Source organism: Setaria italica, chromosome V (genome assembly GCF_000263155.2).
Source record: "Setaria italica strain Yugu1 chromosome V, Setaria_italica_v2.0, whole genome shotgun sequence".
NCBI lineage: Eukaryota > Viridiplantae > Streptophyta > Magnoliopsida > Poales > Poaceae > Setaria > Setaria italica.
Genome location: NC_028454.1, coordinates 44,785,416 through 44,802,829, shown reverse-complemented (window position 1 = coordinate 44,802,829; position 17,414 = coordinate 44,785,416). Strand labels below are relative to the sequence as shown.

General features: G+C 51.4%; 4 protein-coding genes across 5 annotated transcripts; all 4 read left to right on the top strand.

The window, feature by feature from the left end:
• The first annotated feature begins 1,196 nt into the window (after positions 1 to 1,196).
• On the top strand, positions 1,197 to 3,327 carry LOC101758815 (small ubiquitin-related modifier 1-like). The gene is given in 4 exon segments (XM_012846621.3): positions 1,197 to 1,381; positions 2,806 to 2,870; positions 2,872 to 2,947; positions 3,034 to 3,327. Coding segments are annotated over 4 exon segments (288 nt in total). The 5' UTR covers positions 1,197 to 1,306; the 3' UTR covers positions 3,106 to 3,327.
• Positions 3,328 to 5,623: 2,296 nt separating this feature from the next.
• On the top strand, positions 5,624 to 9,293 carry LOC101758403 (protein XRI1). Its single transcript, XM_004971005.3, has 9 exons — positions 5,624 to 5,903; positions 6,958 to 7,013; positions 7,101 to 7,223; positions 7,732 to 7,820; positions 7,974 to 8,034; positions 8,121 to 8,223; positions 8,326 to 8,369; positions 8,459 to 8,539; positions 8,663 to 9,293. The coding sequence occupies exons 1-9, from the start codon at positions 5,872 to 5,874 to the stop codon at positions 8,935 to 8,937; spliced, it is 864 nt and encodes a 287-aa protein (XP_004971062.1). The 5' UTR covers positions 5,624 to 5,871; the 3' UTR covers positions 8,938 to 9,293.
• Positions 9,294 to 12,309: 3,016 nt separating this feature from the next.
• LOC101757991 (nucleolin) lies at positions 12,310 to 13,770 on the top strand. The gene has a single exon (XM_004971004.3). It carries the CDS (start codon positions 12,476 to 12,478, stop codon positions 13,379 to 13,381), a length of 906 nt encoding a protein of 301 aa, XP_004971061.1. The 5' UTR covers positions 12,310 to 12,475; the 3' UTR covers positions 13,382 to 13,770.
• Positions 13,771 to 14,979: 1,209 nt separating this feature from the next.
• LOC101757328 (CRIB domain-containing protein RIC4-like) lies at positions 14,980 to 16,654 on the top strand. Of its 2 annotated transcripts, none has more exons than XM_004971002.4 (2): positions 14,980 to 15,639; positions 15,759 to 16,654. In XM_004971002.4, exons 1-2 carry the CDS (start codon positions 15,516 to 15,518, stop codon positions 16,229 to 16,231), a joined length of 597 nt encoding a protein of 198 aa, XP_004971059.1. In that variant the 5' UTR covers positions 14,980 to 15,515; the 3' UTR covers positions 16,232 to 16,654. The 2 variants fall into 2 exon arrangements, with proteins under 2 accessions (XP_004971059.1, XP_004971060.1); XM_004971003.4 differs by having other exon boundaries at positions 15,000 to 15,639; positions 15,762 to 16,654.
• Positions 16,655 to 17,414: the final 760 nt, after the last annotated feature.

Sequence of the window (17,414 nt, the reverse complement as noted above, 5' to 3'; positions counted from 1 at the left end):
GATGAAACAAGCAACATATTTTTACTCATGACATTACTATTTCATCCTAGTCACTCACCAACTTTAAAAAAAAAAGAGTTAATCTCACAAGTTTCAGTAGGCCATGGGGGCTTGAGCCCCCCTCCCCATTCCCTATCCACAACACTTGCAATTTCTCCTCCCTTTTACCTAGCATTTGCAAGTAGGCATCTGCCACCAGCTATCTTATTTTTCTACAGCTTATCACCATATGAACTAACTTGGTAGAGTGTAAACGCCCTTTAGCTGTTGCCTGCTGGATGCCTCTATGGAGAAAAGATAGTGGGACGAGATGAAGAAAAATAAAGAACTTCTTACCGTTATATGTCAATGCAGAATTGTCACTCTCCATGTAATTCACCATCTCTATTTTATTTTTTAATAAATCTTATTATATTTTTATGGTTTTTATATTCAACATTTTATCGTTTTTACAGCGCGGTGACCATATTACATGATACACAAATAGAGAGGTGTTAGGTATATCGTTCTTTTTTCTTTCTTTGCTAGAGTAAAAAAGAAGAGATTCTTGTCCGGTGACTCTTGTCAATAAAAGCAATTAGCTAGTTTAAAAAAACAATTAGCTAGCCAATTCGGCTATTAAGAAGGCGCGGCCGCTGTGGAGGCGATAATAATTGTATGCCGTGGTGCCTTTGAAGTGAACAATTTTAATTTGTGTTCTTCTAAACATGTGGCCACAGGTACAATCATGTACGCACATACGCTTTGACGTTCTAAACCTCCTCCTCTAACGAGCAACCGCGTCGTATCGTATTCGTATCCACTCCGCCCCACGCATCCGTTCGATCGCACGACCAAGAGATGCAAACGTCTCGCCGCACCGAACGCTTCGCCCCCCTGCGCGCGCGCGCGCCCCGCAGGACGAAGCGACGAGACCCAACCGGATAACTCCCCGCCCACGCCGCACACCTGTACAGGCGCGAGGCGGGCCCCACACGGACCATTGACCCGGTTCGCGTCCGCGTGCAACCCACGCACCGCACCGGCCCACGAACCGGCGGGCGCGCGGCGGCCGCACCCGATCCGGATCCCGAACAGCCTCGCGCGCGGACGCGGCCAGGTACACGCGGGCCACACGAGGCCGCGCAGGGTGGATCCGGACGTGAACCTCGTATCAAATCCGGTTGTGGGCAGCCGTCTTATAAGAAGCCGCGTCCGCCGGCGCATCACAGAGCCCCACCCGCAACCCGCTCCGGCCGCCACCAATCGATCGCCGGAATCCGCCGCGAAATCTGACGGCCGCTGCGCTCGGAGCCCTTCGACGACGATGTCGGGAAACGGAGAGGAGGACAAGAAGCCGGCGGAGGGCGGCGCCCACATCAACCTCAAGGTTAAGGGACAGGTATGCGCGGCGACGGTTCCCCCTAATCTCCTTCGGCTTCGAAAGAATAGCCTCTGTTTCGCCCTTGTGGCGATCGTCGCGATGCAGCGGTTGCTTAGGATTGTTTAGGGTTAAGTCGATTTTGGTGGCTCTGTCTCGCCCTTGCGGCGATCATCGCGATGTAGTGGTTGCTTAGATCACTAGGGTTTCCGTGAATTTGGGGACTGATAGGGGTGTCAAGTCTCCGTGCTATTAGATTCTCGGCGATTGCGCCTTGCATGTAGTTTCCCAAGTCGCGATCAATCACTTCTGTGTTTTAGATTGACTTGTGTTGACCCCATTTTTAACTGGATTGCTACTATTGGCATTAATAACTGTATGAACAGGGCATCAATTGTTGATTAGTCTATCTGTACTAGGGACAATGCCACACTGCTCATCTTTAAATTTTGATAGATGTTTGTTAACAGCAGCAATTAGAACTCTATAAAGTTAGGTGCCTTGGTCTCACGTGTAATTTACCTTACCCCGGTCTTCACTTCACAGCGTTATTAACTCTGTTGATCGGATCCTCTGTGCAGTTGTTAATTCTTGAAGTACTCATTTGTGTAGGTGGTTTAATTCGATTTGATATGCATAACTCAACTGATTAGTCAATATGTAATCCGAACTCTATCAGAATCCTCTTCTGTTATGTTTATGTAGATATTTGTAACAGTTGAAACATGATTGGGAAAATTTAGCACTGGATATTTTTTTTGTGTTTTTAGGATCATACTTGTTTATACTGTTGTATGGGATGTGGGCTACTAGTTATTATTATCTGCACCTGTATATTAGTTTTTTTATGCCACGCTTGGCTCAGGTTGCTTGAAGTGTTAGTAGCTTTGTCAGTCTTGGGTTACTGAAACCCTTGTTGCAATCCATTCAAGAATTGTTGAAGTTGCCTGTTCATAAGTGGTTTACCTGATGAACATCAGCTTGCATGCTTGCTAATTGGTTAGTTTACCTGGACTATATTAATTTACTATGCAATTGAAACATTTATCCAACACTGACCTGTTTCAGTCGGTCTGGGGTTTGTGTTGTTTTGCTGGATGGCATTCAGCATGTGCAATTAAAACTTTGTTTATACTTAGTGTCGTGGAGCTCTTTTTTTTATAATATAAGTATTCTGCTTGGCTATTCTTTTTTAACTTGAGACATCCTTCAAGCATTATCCAGAAATCCAAGCATGTGTCTTATGAAAAAGTTGAAACTTGCATTTAACTAAGTTTTTTAGTACGATCAATTGATTTGGGAGATTAAGATTGCATTCTCCCTTTACTGATCAAGATTAGGTTGGATGTTGCAGCATTTTTACATTACAGATTGGATTGTTTTAGGTTTCAATGTTCTGATTTCTCATTGCCAAGTTTTTTATGTCTCTTACTCTTGTATTATAGGATGGCAACGAGGTGTTCTTCCGCATCAAGAGGTCCACCCAGCTGAAGAAGCTTCCTCTTCTTCTTACGATCCACCCTGCACAATGCCATTGCATTCCTTTTTGATGGCCGCAGGCTTCGCGGTGAGCAGACCCCTGATGAGGTGCGTGTGCCTGCAAACTCGCTCGCAGTAACTCCCTTAACACAGAGATGAATGCGTAACTGATGTTTTGTTTCTCTACTGTTCAGCTGGAGATGGAGGACGGCGACGAGATCGACGCCATGCTTCACCAGACCGGAGGCTACGTGCCTAGCGCTTAGAAGCCCCCTGTTGCGGCCTCCTTTTGCAGCGCTGCCGTGCGCTCTACCTTCCTCCGTAGTGAAACTAAAGAAGTCTCGAGAGGCAACTTGTGAGGCTCTGGCTCTCCGTGTGCCATTGCTGAAGGACATCAGTAGTCTTGTTTAGTAAGAAATTCGATACTCTGGCGTGTTGTGACTCGTTTATCTATCCCCTAATATATCTTGCCCTGTGTGTACTCCCAATGATCGCCGGTGATTTGTTTTGCCTCCTCGAAGCGAGCTTTGCTTTGCCGTCCATCCGTTCTGCGGAGCCTCTTTGTACGCCCTGTGCACGGAGGCGAGGGTCATGGTTAGTTTTCTGTTGCTGAGGTGTTGGAGATCGTGAGCTGCACGTGTCACCGTTATGATTTCGATGTTGATAAGCCTGTGATTACCGTGAGCAGGCAATGAGGATACCATGGCTTGTTTGTTATTTTGCCTGCAGATCTGCCACCTGACTTTTGTCTGTATTGGGCTACTCCTGTAAGTGCGGAGAGTTGGGGATATAATACGTACTCCTGATGGTACACCTGATGCGATCCATTACGGGATATTAGTATTAGGAAAGGAAAACGTAATAGCAAGGGTAGGATGAATACAAATTTCACGGAATTTGCGAGTGCAGAACGAGGATAAGGAACCGTCCCAACCCCTGATTTCATCGAACTTCGTAAGAACTGAAGTTCCAATCTCTATGCACCGTATGTAAAACTCATCGTACAGGAATCATGATATCCGTCCCAACCCCTGATTTCATAGTAAGAACTTGAAATCCCAATTTCCCTTGATTTCGTAGTAAATACTTTCTTCTCCAACTCCGATGAGATTCCAGCGAGATTAGGGGTTCAGGGTTAGAGGTTCGGGGATTGCCGGGTGGGGTTGCTCACCGCCGGCCTTAATAGGCTGGTTCAGTGGAGGTGGTGGGTGCGGGGGCGGCGAGGCACGGCGGCGGGGGCGGCGATGGTGACGGTGACGGTAGGAGGCAGCGGCGGGAGGGGCAGGAGGCAACCGGCGCGGGTGGGCTAAGGTTCGCCGGAGCTCCACGCCGCCAGAGGGGTAGGGGAGGGCCTGGGCGGCGGGCGGCGGAGGGGTGGGGGAGGAAGAAGAAGAGGGGGGAGGAGGCTGAAGAAGAGGGTGGGAAGGGGAGATAATGGAGAGATAGGAGGGATCTAAGCTGCTGGTTTTAAATCCAATAGCTCAGAAATTCATGTAAGGAGTCTCTGTTCACCTAAGTGAGCTATAGACACTCCCAATTTTTATGCACCGAATTTAGAATTTATCGTATACTCCTCTAATCTCTACGCACGGCGTCCGATCTCCTTTGCAAACGGCAACGGTGATCCTCTGTACTTCCGGCGAACGCCTCGCGAATACTTCCGGCGATCCGACATGTGTAATCGTGAGAAAATTAAAGGTAGCCACACGATCCACGAGGCCGTATGGTCCCGTCAAGAACCTCGCCGGTAAACAGATCTGTGATCCGTCACCCCATCAGTAATAACAACCGAGATCAAGATCCAAACCCAATCGCCCGCACCACCTTTTTAACAGTTTTTTGACCGACCTGCACAAGTACTAGCGGTTTTACTACTGCAAGTACGCTTTCTATCCGCGCCAGCTCATCACGCACGGCCAAGACTGCTTACTGCTTCCCTTTTTTTTTATCTCGCCCCCAATCTTAAAGCGATTTCGGATAACCTTTGATTAATCAGAGCCTGACGAATGAGAGGGCTGACATTCTTCGAACTTTGTTCACGCCACAACGCTCCTCCATGTGCCTGTAACAACACAACGGGATAGGGAGGGAGCTCCTCCCGACATGTGGGCCACGGAATAGATGGATCCAGCGGGCCCACCTAACAGCGTCGTCTTCAATGCTCCGGATCACATGAGCTCTCAGGGTCCGCAGTTAATGCCCCGATCTACCTCTGACGCTTGCACATTTACTGTTGCTCATGCCATTTCTGCCGTGACAAATAAATTTCATCATTATTTAACACGTTGTAGCATTCACTAAAACATTTACTAAAACGGAGTAGCGTTCGATTCATTTTCTCCCTTTCCGCTTTGGATGTACATGAAACTTGTTACCAGCAGTAATTGCCCAGAATTACCAAATAAAACCCCGTGGATTTGCTTTGGGCTTTGGCTTCCTTCCCGTGCAAGCTTCCAAAGCCCAGTCAACAGCTTCCTCGGCAATTTTCACGGCCTGGCGAGTGGCGAGGGGCGTTCCTGCAAATGCTCCGGTAACCGCCTTTTAAAAATCGCGATTAGGTGTGGTTAAATTAATCAAGTCCGCGGCAGGATCATCGCGTCGCGGGGGAGGGACCGGTTGCTGGGATTAGTCATAAGATAATCAGTGCCTTGCTGCTTTCGTTGTGTTTCCGTCGGGCTCCGTGCCGCTGCGCTGCAGACTGTGCTGTCGCATTGGAGAGGGAGAGGAGAGAGAGAGACACACACAAATTTATATATAGAGTGAGAGAGGAGATAAAAGCATCGGTTTTTTGGACTTGTCTAGAGAGAGAAAGGGACAGGAGGCAGAGGGAGGGAGAGCGGCGAGCGCTGAAACTGCCTTGCCTACTGCCCACTGCCCACCCCCCACTTCTTCTTCCACCTCCTCCTCCTCCTCACCTGCCCCCCCTCGTTGGCGCGGAGGGAGGGAGAACCTTTCGTCGCTATCGTTGTCTGTGGATGGAGTGCTAGCTGCTCCGAATCCTGGATCCAATCCGTGGCCCTCGGAGAGCGGGGATGGATTTCGACGGCGCCATTGGTGATCAGGGGTGAGCTGCTCTCCCTCTCTCCGGGCTTATACTTAATCATGTCGCGCGTGATTCGGGGTCGTACGGCGGGATGGCGCGGAAAAGGCGGCGTTTTGGTGGCTGGGCTGGGGGACGAAACCGCGGTTCATTTCTGTTTTCCGCTTCGATTCCTGCCCTTGTTGATCCCCAATTTCGCCCTCTTTGGTACGGATGTTGGGTGCAGTACTAGTGCAAGTTGCTACCAACTGCGCCTTTTTTCGGTGATTTTTATGTAGCGTATGATGATGATGTAAGGGAGAAGGGGTAAAGACTTCTAATTATGGGGGCCAAGGATCGTGGTTTCCTTTCTTTTGTACGAAGCTTTTGGTGTGGCGTTGGCTCCTTTTGTGGTCTGCGGCGCCTCAGTTAGTAGTAGTTGTTTGTGTTTTGGGCTTTTGCTGTTAAACCCTAGCTACGGGTTGCTGCTCGTCGTGTTCATCAGAAATTTCGTGCTGTGTGGTCTTGTTTTGGCTAGCACTTTCTATGCATTTGCTTACTTATCCAAGGATTTATGGTTTTCTTGTTATATTCCGTTGCATTATTAGATTATTATCACAAGCTTTTGCCCGGCACAAGTCTGCTGTCTGAGATTTCTGAAAATTCTTGCATTCCACAAGAAACACTAGCAATGTTGACTTGTCCGCAAGATGGAAATTGTACCGTGTCTCTGCCTTTCATGTCAGTAGTTAGCACAGCTGCAGAGTTCATTATATATATTCCCCAGGTTTAGCATTGAGTTCAGGTGTTCAATATAACTCTGTAAAAAAATTTATGAGCTATATTCCCCAAGTTTACATCGAGTTCAGGTTTTCAGTATAATTTCACTGTGAAAATTTTTACAAGCTATATTCCCCAAGTTTAACATTGAGTTCAGGTGTTAAGTATCATTCACTGTAAAAATTTTTACCCTTCATACAACATTAGATTGGGCAGACTTTTATACTCTGTGCTTTCACTCCTTGATCTGAAAATTTCTTCAAGTCTGTGCATGACTGCTCACTTCTAACTGCGCTTGTCATTGTGGAACTTCTTACAGAGAGATTTGGGGATGGCAAAGTCAGGAGTATTGTCTGCAGAAAGATCTGTTAGCTGGTTTGCCCCACACTTTGCATCACTCATTCTGCCCTAAATATGTATCTACCCAAAGTAGCTGAGCATCTTGTATTTCTGATTTGGCAGATCCCTGCAGCAGTTTGTGGGCTGAAGCAAGCAACAGTGTGGGTGATGATTGGAGCATGTTTGATGAGCAAACTCCAATTAAACATTGTACAGACTTTGAATTTCAGTTCTGTGATATAGGAGGTAATGTCTTGTTCTCATGGTTATGAAATCAACAGTTATCACCTTAAATGTATATTCTGAACAATTTCACCAAGTTATCTGCATAAATGGTTTTCAATTGCCAATGACCTGTACTGAACCAGTCTGCACACAACCAGTTGCACGTTAATATGTTATCTAATTGTGTTCAAGAAAAAAATAATATCAAATTCTCTCAGCTCTCTGAAATTGTGTTAATGACGCTACCTCGTAATAACCATAGTAACTTGTAACTCCACAAGTGTACATATACAAAGCAGAATGACTAATAAAATAAAAAGTCAGCTGGTTGTCATTTCCCTCTTGCACATGTTTACTTCGAACCCGTGTTAAAATTGTCCTATATGCAATTATGTAGGATGTGACCTAATTATAGCAATGGATTCCACTTGGTATTTCCTAATTATATTTCGTCTGGCCTTTTTGTCAAACACTGAAAATGTGCTTCAATATTAGTTGCATTTTCTGAAACAGTTAAGATTGAATGTAGATATCATCGTCAAGGACTTTGAAGAAGGGAAGGAAACTTTACAGGCTAAACGCAGACGCATGCTGCAGTTCTGTCCTGAAAATATTGAGGTATATGCTCTATGATGGATCTATCAATGCCCCCCTTCTTAAAATGAAGTGAACTTCATAGTGTTTTTATTGTCAGCAACTGTGTCAATTTGATTATTAGATGCAGTGGTATGTTGTATTGACTTCTTTGGTATAATGCCTTTCTTATTCCAGATGACCTGTCCTATTACTGATGGTGGGCTTTCAGAAAGTCTGCAAGTGATGGATTTTCAAGGTATGTTCAATCATCTCTGTTAGGCTTTTGGTGTTTAGTCTGGGTGCGTTCTTTCCCGTTCCTCCTAATTATAGTGGTAACTCCAGGTGCCAACTGTTTATTGAACTCTGACGGGACAGATGAACTGCCAGAAGAATGGTTAGTTAATTGCTCACAAGATAGCGAGCCTCATCTCCCAGCTGAAGAAATGTACGTAATCCGATCCATAAGTGCTTGGCTTTATTAGTTGTTTAATTAATTGCCATTGAAGATTCAATATTGCTTCTTATGGTTTCTGAACCTCCTTAACAGGACTAGCCCTGCTACTGCTGTGGAAAAAGTCAACGATATCTCTGGTTGGTACAAACCTCTCATGAGTTTTCAGTATTGCCGTTTATAGCAGATTCAAAGTTGCTGATAAAATCAATGCTATGCTTATTTTCAGTGCATCAGAATTCTTTGCCTTGTGAACAAGCTATCATAGTTCGCAACAACCCTGCTCAAGCTGGACCTACACCTCTGAAAGGTGTGCCTAACTCTTGTACAGTTTCCTTAAAGCACCGTGGCTTTTATTCTTCCTTTTCAAGAACATTGCATATCGGTCGTACTTCCTGCCTATTGAACTCGTTCACTTTTATCTGTTCCATAGCTGGAAGAAATATCATCAGAGCAAAGAAGGTGAGAACGTCAGTGGCCTTCCCTTTCGAGCTTATCAAGCCATGCAGTATCAATGGCCACATCACGCTGAATGACATAAACGAGAAGATCCACGCCCCGCCGCCATACAAGATCAAGCACAAGAACGACGAGGAACCAAACTCGCACCAAGCTTCGGCTATCTCTGGGAAACCCGTGGTCCACAAGACGAAGATCCACACTGAGGGGGGGAAGGGAAGCATCACGATCACCAGAACCATAGGCTAAGCTGACCATTGCGATGCACGGTGCCCAGTAGGAGATTTGATTTTGCATTTCTGGCGCTCTGGGTTTGCCCCCAATTGGTCTGTGGCCGAAGAAATGCATACCCTTAGCCTTAGTAGAGTGATTGTAACATTTCCCCCCTTGGGGAGCATTTGCCCGTGCTTGCTGTTTCTTTTTATGGGATAGGTATTAGATAGAGCGTGTGTGTACGCATGTACTAGGGGTGTCGCAAGTGTGCTTGTTTTTCTGTTGTTCAAAGGCTAAATAGTTGGTTGTAACCTGATAAGTATGGACATATTGGTTTGGTGATATTATATAAAATCTGCCAGATGTGAGCCTGACAGACTGAACTTCCTTTCTGTTTCCTGTTGATTGGGCTGTTCTGTTCATGTCTGAAACTTGATCAGATGTGATGTCCAACGGCTTCAAATGGCTTCAGATGTTCATGTCTGTCCAATGCAAGGACTCCCAGCATAGCAGGAGAGTAACAAGGCTGCCCACAGGCTGCTCGCCGCTGTTGTGTCACTGCTCATCGGTAAGAGTCCGGATTGGATCAGTGTGAGGCACTCGGTCCATGAGACATCTGCAGCCTTGCAAACGCATCCATGGTCCCGTCTCCCGTCCTGTGTCCTTGGCTTGCGAGCGGCTGTCAGGATTCGCAAGTGCGCCCAAGATCTTATGCCGGATCCCTGGCGAAACGATAGCTGGTCCATCTGTTGCTCGTCGTCCGGGCGACGGCACGGCAACGGCGCTGGTGTCCTTTGCTGGCCTTGTGACAGCGACGCTGCTGGTGCTGGGTGCACACTGCACCTGACGAACGAGCCGGAGCCCAAGGGCAGGGCTCGTCAGGAGGCCCCGGGCGAACGGGAGCCCGCGCCTGAGCTCCGCGCCGCGCGGGCGAGCCGGGCCCCGGCACGGTCGCCAATCGCCGTCGATGCCGTGCGCAAGGCCGGACGCCCGGACCTGGGAGCGACAGCGGCACGGATTGACGCGCCCGTATGTCTACTGCCACTGCGTTCCGGTTGAATGGAACTGTCCTGTTTCAATTTCATTTGGATACGACCACTCTTTCTTTTCTTTGAAACGTGACCACTCCTTTTTTTTCCTTTTCCTTTCCTATTTTTTCTTTCTTCCTTTCTTGCTCAAAGAGCGTATGGCTTATTGGCTTCTAGTCAGCCATTGTCAAAGGCTTAGCAACAGGACATTAGCGATGAAATCACACAACATTTCCGTTAGCTGCAAGACAGTGCTGCCATGTCAGTTGAAGTAGCCGCCACCTGTTGCCGTTTGGACACGGAAATACCACTCACTATATTTCTGCAAACAACTAAACACCCATCCGTCAGACGCTGACGGATCTCTTCCCAATCCATACTAAGTGGCAGCAGCAAAGTCGTTGGCGCCTCTAAAGATATGACAACAACTTGGTTGCGAGACTGAGACAGACGACAGCCAAAGCTCTACGCTACGGGGGAACACGAGGCGGGATCTGGCTTCCCTGCCGGCCCATAACAGCAAGCTCGCACGTGCCGTCGCCGTTGCCGTCGGGGAGGAGGAGGAGGCGGAGGCAACGAACCCGGCCAACAACGGCCACAGGCTGGCGGTGGAGACTCTCACAGCTTGTTGGTGGCGCAGCGTTTCCCGGGCGCGCGGAGCGACAGGTGCCGGGGCAGCCCAACCACCCGTCCCCTCCTCCTTCCTCATCATGGCGCCTCGTGTCGTTCCTGCGGAGAACAAGGGCTGCCCCAGCCGAGACTTTGCTGCTCCGCCGGATCCAATCCGAATGCTGGTTTTGGCATTTCTCCAGTGCACGGTCTTGTTCTGTTTCGTAGCGCGGAGCATTATTGGCACTCCAAATTGCAATCATCATCTCACATGGAACACTGTCGCTCGGATCATCGCTCTCGTGAACCAGTATAGTGCATTGGTGCTAATGATTCCCTATTTCCCTATGTTGCAATGAAAATACCTTGATGGCAAATCATGTGCAAGGACCTGACAGACGTTCAGTTCAGACTGCGGGGCAGCAGGAGATGGCAAGTAAAATTCTCTTGCAGACTACGCCGCCTCACCTAACTCCTTCACGCTCCCCAATTACACCTCAACAGTGAAGATCCGGCCGTGCCAATAAGCCTTACCCGATCAGTAGCTGTGGAGAGGTCAACTGGAGTGGTTGCAATAGCAATCTGCAAGAGGGATTGATTAGCGTCAGTGCAGCAGCAGGGCAGCGTGCAGAGCGGGTCTATGAGCTTTCTTTTTTTCTAATGGCCAGCCAGACCTATCAAAATCGAAGGCTTCCGCACATACCGCCAAACACGCGCACGTACGCGGCCACCTACAATACATAATGCGGGTAGGTTATCTGGTAGCAGCGACGTCGTCGTCGTCCTTCTCCAACCAAACACCAAACCGGACAGCTATCATGATGCTCTGATGGAGGACGAATGGGGAGCTTCGAGTGTACATCTCCCCTGTTTGGACTTCATCGTTGAGTCGGCGACACTAAACGTTCATAAACTTGAGCAGCTACGCTCAATGGTAGAATCACGCACGCACGAAGATTTAATTTTGACGAAGTTTTGGATTGAGGAAATCGTAAAAGAACTAGGGTGGTACAATCTGTTCTTTTCTACTATTTTCTGTCACTGTCAAAGCGGTTAAAAAATTGTGACGTATTTCGAGGTTCAGCGTACTCTTATGCGTGGTTAACAGTAAAGAACGAAAAACCAGTACCCGTTGTCGACATGCCGTTGCTTAGACGCACCGCGCATAATCCGTTCAAGTAGCCACCTCAGGAAATTTACTGTGAACACAAGAAATTTACTTTCAGGAAATGCTTACTCTTCTTCGGATTATCATCTGTACTCTGAACACTAGAAATTTACTGTGGGTAGATTCAAATTCATAGCTTGGCAGGTGGCAAACAGAAATATGTAACCAAGTAAGATTCAGGAAAAGGCCTATTTTAATTTCCAGCTCATGCTGTCTAATCAAAAGAAAAATTGTCAAGTTCTTTTTGTTTTTTGCAAAATTCTCACCAAGGAGAGTGTCTACAAACCAAAAGTTGGGTGCGTTTCTGGTTTATTGTCAGTCCCAAGTCCCAACATATGTTTCAATCATCTCGAAAATTGAAATTCCAGATCTATATGGCACCTAAAATTGGTGCTGCAAATAGCCCAGACGCTCCCAAAATTGGTGCATGGTGCTACACATCTTGAGAACTCCCCTACCCTAAAAAAGGAAGGCCGGCGATTACGCATGCATGGCAGTATGGCAGCACGGTAATTGTGGCCCCATCCCCCGCACGTTGCGGTAATTGTTTAGCCCCCGTTTAAAAAGCCCGCGAGACCCGCTCCAACCTGCCCTGTACAAATACAACGCCTCTCTGGCTCTTTCTCTCCTTCCCCCCCTCCTCGCGCGCGATCCAACCCGGCCATAAGACGCCACCTCCCCGCATCTACCGCCACCTTATCGACTCGCCTCCAACACCCCCGATCGACGCGAACCAGGCACCAACCGGCTGCGGCGACCTAGCGAAGAGATGGACGGCCGGCGGCCGGAGATGCGGCGGACCATGACGCTTTCCGAGCAGTTGTCCACGTCCGACCCGGCCATCCGCGACTTCCTCAAGATCCCCCACGACGCCGACGTCGGCGGGAGCCCCGCGGCCGGAGACGCCGCGGGCGGCGGCGGGACGGGTGGCTGGAAGCCGCTCCGTGACCGGCTCCGGCTCCGCCGCGCGGCGGCCGCATGGCCGCCGCCCAAGCCCCGCGCGCCCGCGCCCGCGCCCGCGGCCCATGCCCCGACGAACAGCGGCGACCTCAGCAACAGCAGCAGCGCCAACAGCCGCAGCAACAGGTACAACTACTCCCCCGGCGAGGCGGCGGCGGCGTTCTCCCGCACCTTCTCCCGCGCGCCCTCGCTCCGCGCGACGCCCACGTTCTCGCGCGTCGCGTCCACCCGGGTCGGCCCCGCCTCCTCCCGGTCCAGCTCCAGGCGCCCCGCGACGTACAACTTCCGCGATCTCGACGAGGAACGCCACGACGACGGTGGCGGCGACGACCAGGAGGAAGATGACGATGACGAGGATGATGAGGGACACGAGGAGGAGGAGGAGGAAGGCAAGGAGGAGGCGCCCGCGGCGCAGATGTCGCTGATGGCGCTGCTGGAGCAGTCGGACAGCCAGTGGGACGACGACGAGGACGACGAGGGCGGCGGCGGCGGCGCGCGGAAGAACGGCGAGGGCGACGACGACGACGACGACGGCGAGGGGCGGGAGGAGGAGATGGTGCACGTGTGCTGCGTGTGCATGGTGCGGCACAAGGGCGCGGCCTTCATTCCCTGCGGCCACACCTTCTGCCGGCTCTGCTCCCGCGAGCTCTGGGTCAGCCGCGGCAACTGCCCGCTCTGCAACGGATTCATCCAGGAGATCCTCGACATCTTCTGATGGATCGAGCTCGCCGCCGTTGCCTTATATATTATCTAGGCTCTCTTCACGTCCATCGCATCCTCACCTTCACCGTGATCTTCCTGTGCTTCTTCTTAGAGGAGGAAGTGAGCGGTGAATTGCCGCCACTATGGAATCCGTGAAGTTGAAACCCTTAGGTGAATTCAAATGATCGATCAAGCTGTTTGAGCTGGCGAACACCAAAACTGGTGTTTGCTGCTTCATACAATTTTTTTTGGGATGTGATTGATTGTTCAAGTATGTTACGATGCAATAAAAATGACATTACGCAATGCGTGTATAGCAGTATAGCTACATTTCAGAGTGATTGTTAGGTTTGACTAACCAGCACCAAGAGCCAATGATTATACCTGTTCTATTCCAAAGCATCCGCTTGTTTGATCACATGAGCATCTACCCTGTCCTTATTTTTCTTGGTTGGATGTTGGAACTGAACTGCCAAATTGTTCCTGTCACCATCTGATGATAACAAAACTTTGTTCACGGTCCAATTCTAAGCCTAATCTTCTCAGCTTTTGTCTTCTCGCGAGTCACGACCCCTGTTGTGCATTTTCTTAACACCACCAGTTCATCCCAATACTTATGCATACTCTTCCGAAGAAAAATACGGCACCGAAATGGGGGCAGGATGGCAGAGTAAAAGAGTCCACGTGACATGGAGGAGAAGAGATTGAGAGATGCGCGTATTCACACAATCACACACACTATTCGAAACAAATGGGCCCTTCCCTTGATCTGAGTGTTATATTAGGCCCAAGAGAAGTTAAGTCACAGCCCGCCCGGTTGCTTCATGCTGCTCCACAAATTTTTTGTCCATAATTTTCCGGCCCATCTCGCTGTGGGTAAGCCCATGAGGTAGTCAACAGTTTACTGTTACTGGATCCTGGTTGTCTTGTATTCCTTTTTCATTTTTTTTTCCATAGAGAAGCAAAGATACTGAGCCACTATTCTTTCTTCCTTTCGTTGAACAGTATCCCCTTGTCTATCGAAGGAACTCGTCTAAACTTCGTCTGCTTGCTTGCGTAGCAGGTCTTTATCATACCTGAACTTCTCCCAAAACGGATAATACGATCGCACTCATGTTACGGGGACTTTCTTTCATTGTGTATTCAGTAATGATGTACGCGAGTACAAACAAGAGCAGGCCGATTAGCAAGGTAAAACGACACCGGAAATCCATCCCCGTAGCCAGTGCCAATGGCCCACTGGCAAAGCTGGAATCTGGAAACATCGCGGGACGTGACATGAACACCGTCACACCGCCAGGACCACGGGAGCGTCCACGCCGCATTGGTCCACCGAAGGTTCAGACTTCGGGAGACTCTGCTGATGCCCTTCTCCACGGCACGGAGCGGCGGCCACTGAGAGAGAGGAGATGCGAGGGCTGTGGAGGAGCAGTTGGGCGCTCGCGCTGGTCCAGGTCGTCCCAGGCGCACGAACGGAGCCGCCGGCGGGGCGGCCGCTCGCTCGCTCCGGCTGCAGCGCGCACACCCAACCAAGCCCATCCGCCCATCAGTGCGCATGTCTGCCGCGACCTGCCCGCTGCGGCATTTGCAAATCGCAATTGCACCCGGCGCAAAGGCGTTGGGGTTCGGGTGGCGTGGGTACCGAACCCAACAGCAACACCAACCCACCCAACCCAAACCCCATCCGCAAACCACTCCGGCCCCGCCGCGCCCCGTCTCTTTCCTACCCCCACAGAGGAGAGCACTGGCAGTGGCACACACCGCGCCGCGCCGCGGCCACGTCAATATAGAAGTAGGAGCAGTAGGCTGTATGCCATGGTAGTGGCGCCACCACTTCTACGCCTACTACGCCTATAGTATTCGGCTGCCCTCCTCCGCTCCGCTCGCCTCTTCCCCTGCTGCGCTGCGCTGCAACGAACTTGGCGGGCGACCAGTGGCCGGCGGGGCCAGTGCTGCGGCGCGCGCGTGCGGACCTAACGCGCCCTTTTCGCTGGAGTAAAGGCTCACTACCTGCCCGGCTGCCGCTGCTGCTATCTGCTCGGCTTGGTGCTTGCTCCAACAGCAGTCAGCAGGTCAAGGGGCAGTTCCGGTTGGGTTCGGCGCCGCGCGGCTGTCCAAACGTGGATAATCCAGCAGCAGTGCCTGCCATGAGCAAGGACCAGCTGCCGCGACGGTTCATCGCCATCCCCTTCTCCTCCGGCTGCCGCTCCCACTCCAGCGTCGACGTCGTCGACACCGCGCGCCACGCCGGCAAGAAGCCCCACCCGCAAGGTACGTGCGTGCTGTGCCAATTGACAGGAACAAGCAGCTTTGATTCTTTCCCGTGCCGCCTGGCCGCCATGCGTGTCGCGTGCAAGTTACTGAAGCTTCTCGATTTGATTGACATGTAGCAGGGATTGAGTTCGGGGTCGTGCCGGGCGGCGCGTCGGCGAGGCCGGCGGCGGCGGCGGCGGCGGGCAAGGGGGAGTCGCTGGTGGCGCGGCTCCTCCGCGGGTTCAAGAACCTGTCCCAGATCTTCGCGGTGTACGACGAGGACGATGAGGAGGAGGAACGGGAGATGGTGATCGGGCTCCCCACGGACGTCAAGCACGTGGCGCACATCGGCTGGGACGGCAGCACCAGCACCACCACCAGCCTCCGCTCCTGGAACCGCGCCGCGCCGCCCCCACCACCGGCATCCTCCTCCTCCTCGTCCGCGTCCGCGTCCACCTCGGCCGCCGCCGCGCCGGCGACCCAGCACCAGCACCAGCCGCCGGAGCAGTACCCGCTGCCCCTGCCGGCGCTCGACATGCGGCAGTTCGAGCTCGCCATGGCCGCCCAGGCCGCCGCCGGCACCAGCGGCCCCCACCGGCGCCACAGCTAGCGCCGCGTCAAGCCAGGGGGAGTAGGTACATGGTACGCTCTCGGCTCGTCAGTCGTCACAGGCCGTCGTCCGTTTCTGCCGTCCACCTCCGACCGTCCCCATGTGGAGCAGGGTGGGGACGGACTCGAGCGAGCGAGGGAGCGCCTGGGGTGCGTGGCTCCGTGGCTGCCTTCCTCGGCTCCTCCTCCCGCCCGTTCTCCGTCCGTCCTGGTCGTCGCCGTGTCGTCGGAGTTGGTGCATGCTTCGTTTGCTTGTGCTTTGGCCATTGCTGCTGGTGCGCTGTACGTAGCCCACTTTTTCCCCGGGGATTTTTCTTGTTGGCTTGCTACTTGTTGCCTTCACTTCTCCTCCTGTTCCTTACTACCGCCATTACGAAAAAATCTTAATTGTTCGCTTTACACGGTACTCCATGGGTTTATTGTTTGTCCGATTGCCCTCACTCTGTGGTCTGCCTCGGTGGTTGGGTTTGGTTGGGCTAGGCTGCCGAGCCGACTGTTGCGGCGCGGGTTCGGGCGCGCCGCGCGCGTCTCGGCGGTTTGCGTCCACGGCGCCGGCCGGCCGTGCGCTGCCGCTGCCGGCCTGGCCTCGCTCGGCTCGGCTCGGGTCCCTTTCACCCGGCCGCGTCGATGGCTTCGTCCATGTGAGGGGTCGTGAATGCGCGCGTGCACGGCCACTGTTCCGCGGTCACGAGGCCAGGGGTCAGTCAGTGCGTCAGGGGATGTACGTACCAGGTGTGGTCGTCGTGGTGGTGTGCTCGGTTCGGATCATGTGGCGTGAGCTCCAAGGAGCAGCGGCGTTGTTTATCCTCTGGGCGCCGGCGCCCATGCATGCATGCCGTTTATGGGAGCGAGTGCGTGTTCCGGCTTCTGGCTTGCGGTTGGGGTGTGGAATCTGGTTTTCTGATCTCGAGGGGTGACTTCTCCAGGCTCATGGCTCAATCCAAATTTGAAATATTCCTCCTCTGTGTGTGCTAGTGCTAGAAGAACTCCCATGGCGATTTGTCCGCTCGTACAAGTTCGTGTACTGCACAGGATGTCTATTCACGAGCTTTCCAGTGAGTTTTACCACTCCAATTTTATGCCTTGTAGTTGTACCCATCACGCAGCATTGCAGCATCTGAAGTCCACTCCCGTGACCTGACCATGCATGTAGGATCATGCCGAAGCACACGTTCCAGTGCTCG